Source organism: Myotis davidii, unplaced genomic scaffold (genome assembly GCF_000327345.1).
Source record: "Myotis davidii unplaced genomic scaffold, ASM32734v1 scaffold149, whole genome shotgun sequence".
In the NCBI taxonomy this organism is placed as follows: Eukaryota; Metazoa; Chordata; class Mammalia; order Chiroptera; family Vespertilionidae; genus Myotis; species Myotis davidii.
The window spans coordinates 650,196-659,626 of record NW_006352194.1 but is presented as its reverse complement, the minus strand read 5'-3'; the positions used below and the strand labels follow the sequence as shown (position 1 = coordinate 659,626).

Genomic DNA, 9,431 nt, shown 5'->3' with positions numbered 1-9,431 from the left:
GATCCCAGTGACATGTCTATAGGTGTCAGGATGTGCCTGGTTCACAGGCCTGCTCAAAGTTATGTGTCCTGAGTGTGACCTGGTACGGCTCTTTGTGTCCGAGAGAGGTGTCCCTCTCCCACTTCTTCCCCTCGGTTTCCTTCTGGAAAGTGAATGTGATTTGTTACTCCCCTGCTCAAAACCCTTCAGTGCTTCCCTTGGCCCCAAACCTAGAAGCCTGGCCTGCATGCATGGCAGACAAGACCCATGCCTACCTCGCCATCTCCATCTCTAGCCACTAACCCCCCTCAAAATTTTCACCCCAGGCACGCCTACCTAATTGTAACATCCTGTATGTCCCAGTGAAGTCTGAAATGCCCTTCTTTTGTTTCTTTTTTAAAATATATTTTGATTGATTACAGAGAGGAAGGGAGTGGGAGAGAGAGATAGAAACATCAATGATGAGAGAGAATCATTGATCAGCTGCCTCCTGCATGCCCCACACTGGGGATCAAGCCTGCAACCTGGGCATATGCCCTGACCCCTGACCCCTGACTGGGAATCGAACCGAACCGTGACTTCCTGGTTCACTGGTCAATGCTCAACCACTGAACCATGCCAGCTGGGCTTTTGTTTCTTTATCAAGGAAACTTTTTCTCCTTTTGCAAGTCTCTGGTGAACAACATCTCCATCAAGAAGCCTTCCAGGCTTCCCCATGACCAACGAAGTTAGTACCCTTCCCTGTTCTCCCACTTTTTCTGCCTGTGCCTGTCCCCTTCGCCCTCATCACCATTACTGTGAGCCCTAAGCAGGCACTGCGCTGTATCTCCCATCCGATGGGGTGGGGAGGTTCTGAAGGGACCTAGTCCTATCCCAGAGGAAAGTTTCTGCAGTTTTAAATATAGTGCTCAGAGTGACCACTAGAGGGCCTATGGACACCTCTGCAAGACCATCGTGTGTGTGTGTGTGTGTGTGTGTGTGTGTGTGTGTGTGTGTGTGTGTGTGTAAGAGAGGCTTTGACACTGTACCTGGGAGAGAACTGAAGTAGATAGGGGGTCCACCCAGCTCAGTACGAGAACAGTGGGATCCAAGATAGACTCATTCCCCAGTAGGTCCTAGGCCCATAGATTTCTCTCTGACTTTTCTCCACAACTCAGGGGCCATACCCCTTGGCTTTCCAACTCTCCAGCTTAAAAAAAAATAAAAGCCTCACTTGAGGATATGTTTTTGTTGACTTTTACAGAGAGGAAGGGAGAGAAAGAAAAACAGATGTGAGAGAGAAAAACCCATCGGCTGCCTCCTGCATGCGCCCCAACTGGGGATTAAACCCACAACCTAGACATGTGCCCTGACCGGGAATCTTGAACCTTCAACCTTTTGATGTATGGGAGGATGCTCCAACCAACTGACCCACCTGGCCAGGGCTCAACCCTACCACCTCTTGCCTCTGACCTTCCGACCTTCTTCCGTGCTCCATCTGCACCCTCCGCCTCCCATTCGGAATTAGTTGCACTCTCCTGACTTGCCTTGTTCTACCATATCTCTGGGCCTTCGCATGTGCTTTTCCCTCAGCGGGAGATGATCTCACCCTCCGGCTGCTTCATCAGGCACTTTTCTTTGCATCCTCCCAAAAGTCTCCCTTGGCCTCCAGACTGGCCTTGCCCCTAAGTGTGGTAACTGTTTGCTGTTCTGCCGCCTGGGCAGGACCAGCCTCCAGGAGATATCAGTAAGTGTGTGCAAAATTAATAAATGACTTGGTTCTTTTACAAATACAATCCTCAGCATATGTGGGGCTACCCCAGACCTCTATCTGCACCGTGCCCTCCTGGGCCTGACTCTGGGTTAGTACTGTACTTTCCCATGCTGCTCCGTCAGATGAAGGAATGTGACAGTGGGATGCAGGGTTCAAATCCTGCCCCTACCATCCAGCTGTCTGACCTTGGGCAGGTGTCTTAGCCTCTCAGAGCCTTTGTTTCCTCTCTTACAAAACAGGAAGAATCACACTTCTGCTCGGCCTCGGGAGGATCATATTAGATGATGCATGTGAAACACCAGCATTAGTCAATTATGTGCCCTTCTCCCCCACCATGAACTTGGAAATAAAATTGCCCTCTGAGTCTTAAGCCAGTAAAATCCACGCTTCAGGAGGAGAAGAGCCAGGTGGGGGAGTGAATGAGGCGAGAGATGGTTTTGTAAACGACTGAAGGGTTTTGTGAACAGTGGAAACTGCAATCAAGGTGACCCACCCGCCTGTAATCTCAGGGAGGCAGGGCGAGGATGTGATTGAAATTGAGAAAACAGAGGCCTAATCAATTGCATTGTGCTCTATCTGAAGGGAACAGAAGGATGCACAGAAAAGGGGGTGCAAGGGAGAATTTATTCAGCTGCACCAGAGGGAGGGACAGGGAACCAATAGATACACGGATTCCAGGCTCAGGAGGCTCTGGTCTCTGCTGAGCAGCGAGGGCCTGGTGAACTCCACGTGGTTCCCTGCCCCGCTGGGCCTTCATTTAAACCCAATGGGCGTCCAGGTACCAGGCAGAGAGCTCCATCAGTTAGACAAAAATATTTTGATCCCAGGAAAAGACTATAGAGCAGCGGTTCTCAACCTGTGGGTCACAGCCCCTTTGGGGGTCAAACGACCCTTAGGGGTCGCCTAAGACCATCGGAAAACATATTGAATATATAATTACATATTGTTTTTGTGATTAATCACTATGCTTTAATTATGTTCAATTTGTAACAATGAAAATACATCCTGCATATCAGATATTTACATGACGATTCATAACAGTAGCAACATTACAGTTATGAAGTAGCCACGAAAATAATGTTATGGTTGGGGGGTCACCACCACATGAGGAACTGTATGAAAGGGTCGCGGCATTAGGAAGGTTGAGAACCACTGCTGTAGAGACCAAGAGCACTGATTCTGAAGTCAGAGGATCTGGTCCAAACCCCTGCTCTGCCAGTTATGTCCTGTAACCCATTTACTTCACTGTGCCTCAGTTTCCCTATTAATAAAATGAAGATACAACAGCCTTCTCCTCATAGGGTTCTGTGAGGATTAAATGGCAGCATGCACTTAGCAGGATACCTGGCATATCCTATATAATAAAAGCCTAATATGCTAAATGTCCAGTAGTTCATTCAACCAATCCAAGTGTAATATGCTAATGATATGCTAAGGCCACTCAACCACTAGCTATGATATGCACATCCCCCGAGGGCTCCTGGATGCAAGAGGGCACAGGCTGGGCTGAGGGAACCACCCCCCCAAAGTGCATGAATTTCGTGCACCAGGTCTCTAGCAGTAAATAATTAGTAAAAGGGATAACGAAGAGAGCTAGCATGTATTGAGCATTTTATCGCCATTTCACAGATGAGGAAATTGAGGCTTGGAGAGGTTAATAACTTCCACAGAATCACACAGCTAGCGAGTGGTGGAGGCAAGATTCACACCAGGCAGTACAGCTCTAGAGCCGTGCTCTTATCTGCTTACTCCAAGGCAGATGGAAACACTGGGACTCTGGTTTATACAGCAGGCTCCTGTGAGTTTGGTTGGCTGAAAAAGCCTCAGGAAGCCTTGGCACCTGAAAGTCTGAGTGTGCAGAGCCAGGGCTCCCACTTCTGTGATCACCTCTCTAAGCAGCCCCTCGGCCCCTCTCCCTGCTATTGCTCCCATTCAGCATCCCCTAGCACTGGCTGAGCTGAGGGAACGCTCAACCTGCACTGGCCACATTGCCTCCTGTTCTTTAGGTCACTCACCTTGGGTTTCCAGGAAATCTTTCTACCAAAACCTAGAGCAGTGATGGCGAACCTTCTGAGCTCGGCGTGTCAGCATTTTGGAAAACCCTAACTTAACTCTGGTGCCGTGTCACATGTAGAAATTGTTTGATATTTGCAACCATAGTAAAACAAAGGCTTATATTTTTGATATTTATTTTATATATTTAAATGCTGTTTAACAAAGAAAAATCAACCAAAACAATGAGTTCGTGTGTCACCTCTGACATGCGTGTCATAGGTTCGCCATCACTGATCTAGAGGGAGAAGCTTCTTCCAAACATCCACCTGGGGCCGATATGATTCTTTCCCAAAGTCCAGAGGCAGTGAGGTCTGGTAGAAAGATCATGGGCCTTAATGTAAGAGCAGGGTTCCAATCCCAGCTCTGTCACGGATAGCTGTGTGACCCCTGACCTCCGTTTCCTCATCATAGAACCAGACTCGGGACTAGACGAAACGGATGTAAACACAACTGGCACTCAGCAGACGCTTAATAGATGAGTTATTATTATTTCTCTCCAGCCTGACTGTACGCTCCTCCAGGACAAGGACTGGTCTTGTTCACGTGTGTGTTCCTGGGATCCTGCCTAGCAAAGGGCCTCCACAAATTTAATGCTCTGTAATTGTTTGCCAATTACAGCAGTGATTCCTAGCTCCCAGCCTCTAGCCCCGTCCACCCTCTTAGTAAGTCAGGGGGTCAACAATTTCCTGATGGCGGAGGTGGAAATCCTTCCTTCTGGTTCCCCTTGTTTCCATGTAGATGCACATCAGCTGTCAGAGTGCCTCAAAGGGGGACCTGGGGGTGGACAGTTCCTCACTGCACATGCGCACGGCCGGTTGTTGAGCACCTTCCATCCCTGCCCACTCCCTGACAGGAGGCCCTAGTCATCATCACAAACAAAACTGCCTCCAAACCTCTCCAAAACCCCCTAGAGCACAGAGCTGTCCAGGTGAGACCCAGTGAGCTGGACTAACTCTCAGGCCTCCCCTCTCCCCTCCCTCTGTCTTCTTTTGGGGAGCTGCAGAGGGTCCACTGTGAACCTCCCCCCCTGCCCCTGCTGCTATGCCTGTGAAGACAGTAAATCTGTAGGATCAAGTAAAGAATTAGCAAACCCACGGCACACAAACTAAAACCACGGTAGTAATGAAGGTGACATTTTGATCTCCAACTGCCTGTCTTCTATAGCCATCTCTGGACTTGTTCTAAACTCAATGGGGACGAGCATAGGACTTTTGGGGTGTCCTAAGACACACCTTGGTGTACCCTGTGCTTATTAGCTCTCAGGGTCCTCCCTCTTCCCAGCAGCCAAAGCAGCCCTACTCACCTCCCACTGACCATCCTCCCTCCCAAAGGAAGGGACCTTCATAGCTCATGGATTCACATTGTCATTTTTCTTATTTACAAAATCAATACACATACACACATGACTCAGGGAGGGGGTAAGCCCTCAGCAATCCTCTCCCTCAATCTGGGCCTTGGACCCCAGTCCTGGACTACAGGGTACACTCCACAGGAAAGGGATCCAGGTAAGTTTTTCCCTCTCTTTGTAACTTACAGACACAAGAGATGCCTGGAGTTGAATTCTGGGGTCCTGGACCAGGGTGGGGTGGCAGGGTAGGAATGCAGGGGTAGGAGGCGAGGGAAAAGATATAGTTTTATAAATAACTAGACAAGGTCTGAGTATTTCCTTTGGGGGGGGGGGCAGGGGAAGGTAGGGAGACTAGAAGCATCTAGGGTCCTAAATTGGAGGGAGAAATATTGCCTGGGCCACACTGGGTAAGGGATCATTTCTGAGCCTCTATTTGTCTATCTTTAAAATGAGTGGGTTGCCCTTGATGGCGTCAGAGCAAACAGTTTGCTCTGACAGGCTAGGACTCTATAGGGCTCTAAGCCTGGGGGCTTTGGGACCAGAGCCCTGGGGATTGAAAAGGGCTGGTGGGCACCCCCAGAGAGGTGGCAGATGCCCAAACCAGCTATGTCTGATCCCCAGGCTGGTACTGGGGTTCTGTGGAGGTGAAGTAGTCCTCCAGGAAGGACTGCAGGTACTCGAAGGTAGGCCTCTCCTCCGGATCCAGACGCCAGGTCTGCAACATGACCTCGTACAGAGATGCTGGGCAGCCTGGGGGGCACGTCATGTGGTAGCCATGCTCCACCTGATCCAACACTTCCCGGTTATTCATGCCTAGAGGATGGGGCTCCGTCAGTCAGGAGGCCCAGCCTCTCCCAAAGAAGCAGCAAGGAGGCAACCCTTCCCCCTGACCACACTCCCACCTCCCCGTCCCCTGCAAACCTGGGTAAGGAACTCGGCCCTTGCTGATGAGTTCAGTGAGCAGGATTCCAAAGGACCACACATCTGATTTGATGGTGAATCTGCCATAAAGGGCCGCCTCTGGGGCTGTCCACTTGATGGGAAACTTGGCCCCTGGAGAGATTGGAGGAAAAGGGAAAGTTAGTGAGGGGGATCCCTGGGAACAGCTGGATTAAAAGAATGGTGTCTTGCCCTGGCCAGTTTGGCTCAGCAGATAGAATGTCGGACTGCAGACGGAAGGGTCCCAGGTTTGATTCTGGTCAAGGGCACATGCCCAGGTTGCGGCTCGATCCCCAGTAAGGGGCGTGCAGAAGGCAGCTCAGGGTACAAATTGGGACCCCACCCTGAAGCGGACACCCTCCCATTGCAGGCTGCACTCACATGCACACTCACTCAGGCAGAGATGATGTAGACATGCCCACTCACCTCAAATGCATAGCTTTGGGGTGAGAGAGGGAACCAGAGGGCCAGGAGAAAACCCACAGACATGGGAAGAATGTGCCAACCACACAGACAGTGGCCTAAGCCTGGGAATTAATTTTTTTCTCATCAATGTTATAAGAAACGATGTGAACAAATGGACATTATTTAAGGACCTGCAATATAGCCTTTCCTACATGCCAGGTACTGCCTTAAGTGATTTACATGCATTAACTCACTTAAGCCTCACAAAATCCCCTGGAGATACATACTATTATCCATATTGCACAGATAAGGAAAAGGAGGCAGACCACACAGTTTATAGGTGGTTAGGATTCCAACCCAGGCACTCTGGCTACAGAGTTCATGCTATGAAGCCTATTGTCTTTCACTTGAGAATTCTAGCACCTAACACATAGTAGGTACTTTGCCCAAGGCCACATGGCTGATAAGTGGAGGAGCTGGGATCTGAACCCAGAGTTGCCCCTTCCACTACATTGCGATGGGAAGGGGGGAGGGTTCCTGAGTAAGTGTGGCCCTGAGGTGGGATGAGGCCAGGCACCTTGCTGGGGGTTGTACTCATCATCCTCGATGAGCCGGGCCAGCCCAAAGTCAGCGATCTTGCACACCAGCCGCTCCCCCACGAGAATGTTGGCTGCCCTCAGGTCCCGGTGGATGTAGTTCATGCGCTCCATGTAGGCCATGCCTTCGGCTACCTGCGGCCAAGGTATGGAGAGATGGGAACACCGTGGCTATGTGACAGGTCATTTGAAAAACCAACTTTGCAAGGCACTGGCTCGGAGACAGCCAGGGCCCGGCCTCGGTTGGCACAGCTGATGCAGTGGGTGGGGCTGCACGGCCGGGGGAGGCTGTGTTTCAGGGCACCGGGCTTTCAGGGCCCAAGGATTTGTGGAGGGTTAATAGGAGGGGGATTTGAGAAATGACGGCTGCGGGCCCAGTTTACCTGGGCTGCCATGTCCACCAACTGGGGCAGCATCAAATCCTGGCCCTCTCGGTCCTTGAGGAACTCCAGCAAGCTCCCTGGGGAGAGGAACCCCGAAAATCAATAGAAAGACCTACCGCCAGCTCCAGGCCAGCCCGGTCTCCCTTGGCCCCTCCCCTATCCAGAACCCCTCTCCTACAGCCCCAGCTCCGGCTCCCAGCTCACTCATTTAGATGGGCCTCCATTCAAGATCCCGCCAGGTACCTCAACCCTTCACAATTCTCACCTGGATCCCCCTCCACAGATATCTTGACTCTCCCACATCTTTCTTCTCTTCCTACGTCACCCCTGGACATGCCACACTCAGACTCCGTCCCAGACCCTCTCTCATCACGATGCCACCTTCACTTGCCCCAAGCCCACCCACCAGCTGACCACACCTCCCCATGTGGTTTCCCTTCTCTGAGCCTCTGTCGGGTCCTCCGCAGGGTGCATCCTCCCAGCACAGATCGCTGCCCAAGTCCCTGCCCCAGAGACACTCACCTTAACTTCACCCCAACCCCTGCCCCCAGCCTCACGCCCTGCCTCCCTGCTCACCATGGCACATGAACTCGGTCACGATGTAGATGGGCTCCTCCGACACCACGGCGTACAGCTGCACCAGCTTGTCGTGTCGCAGCAACTTCATGACCTGCGCCTCCTCCAGGAAGGCCTTCGGGGACATGGTGCCGGGCTTCAGCGTCTTCACCGCCACCTTCGTGCTGCCGTTCCACGTGCCTGCCGGGCGCCCTCGGCTCATCAGGACGGGCACCCCGCCCTAGCCCTGGGGCGGCCCCTGGGGCCTCCATACCCAGCCACCCGTCCCCATCCCGAAGCAGCCAGTGCCCAGCCGGCCCCTGGGGCCTCCATACCCAGCCACACGTCCCCGAAGCAGCCAGTGCCCAGCCGGCGCTCGAGCGTGATGGAGCTGCGGCTGATCTCCCAGGCGTCCTTGGCCAGGCCCAGGGTCTGCGGCCTCATGGTTGTGCAGGGGGCCGTGAGCAGGTAGCACAGTCCGTCGTTCACCTCTGGGGAGGAGGGTGTTGGAGGTCACAGTCGGGCTAGACCGGCCCACATTCCTCATCCCACCTCAGTCTCCAAGATCAGTTAGTTATCAGGGACTAGGCCACCGGTGAGGTCACAGGCCAGGGCAGGAGGCAACACGGCCCACTGAGGGGATGAACATGTTGGTGCCAGAGAAGCAGGCGCATCAAGAGGGCGAGGTGACCACTGTAAGGACTGGGGACTTCCCATGGAAGGTGGCCTCCAGCTGGGCTCCAGGGGGAAGGTGGATTCTGACTGGTGGAAATGGAGTTGACGATTCCACTCAAAGATGTGGACATGGGACCCTCACTCTTCCATGGCCCTCATCCTTTCCCTCATCAACCAAAGCAGAAATCTGGGCAGGAGTCCCCCTTCCCCTTAACCCTGCAGCCCATCCTCCACGTCAGTCTATTCTGCCTCCTACCCGGCTCAGACATTAGGGGGGGTGCCCTTGCTCTGGTATGAATGGCCTCAGGCCTGTTTCCTCTGGAATCCCCAGAGCAGTATCCTGGGCGAGAGCCTAGATTGGGTTCTGGTCCTGGCCTGCCACTCCCGCTTTGGAGACCCTCCTCTGGGCCTTGGCTCAGTGGGTCGGGGCAGGGATCTGCAGCACGGGCAGCCCCAGGGGCCCGCCTCACCCATGTAGTGCTGCACCAGCTCCTGCACCGAGTCAAACTGGGCCCTCGCCGTGATGTAGTAGCCACCCGTGTCCAGCTTTCGGATCTTGTAATGCTTCACATGCTCGCCTCTGGCCTGGTCCCAATCCCGGATGGACAGGGAGTAGGCACCTGTTGGGAAGGATCACCTGGCCTGCCCCAGTCTGGAAGCAGGAAGAGGCCCAGAAGACTGGGGACTCTGGAGTTGGAAGGCCACATCCCTTGAACCCAGTCCCAGTCTTGGCCCTGACCCAA

The 9,431-nt window shown here is 52.9% G+C and overlaps 1 protein-coding gene across 4 annotated transcripts in view; it reads right to left on the bottom strand.

Moving 5' to 3' along the window:
• Positions 1-5,138: 5,138 nt before the first annotated feature.
• The window catches only part of FGR (FGR proto-oncogene, Src family tyrosine kinase), a 17,563-nt gene continuing 13,270 nt past the window's right edge, over positions 5,139-9,431 (bottom strand). For all 4 annotated transcript variants that reach the window (XM_006777474.2, XM_006777475.2, XM_015557291.1 and 1 more), the window contains exons 7-13: positions 9,159-9,308; positions 8,349-8,504; positions 8,035-8,214; positions 7,459-7,535; positions 7,057-7,210; positions 6,057-6,188; positions 5,139-5,948 (exon numbers count right to left, since the gene is read on the bottom strand). In XM_006777474.2, coding sequence (XP_006777537.1) covers positions 5,740-5,948; positions 6,057-6,188; positions 7,057-7,210; positions 7,459-7,535; positions 8,035-8,214; positions 8,349-8,504; positions 9,159-9,308 — 1,058 coding nt within the window. In that variant the 3' untranslated portion in view covers positions 5,139-5,739. The remainder of the gene's footprint in view (positions 5,949-6,056; positions 6,189-7,056; positions 7,211-7,458; positions 7,536-8,034; positions 8,215-8,348; positions 8,505-9,158; positions 9,309-9,431) is intronic.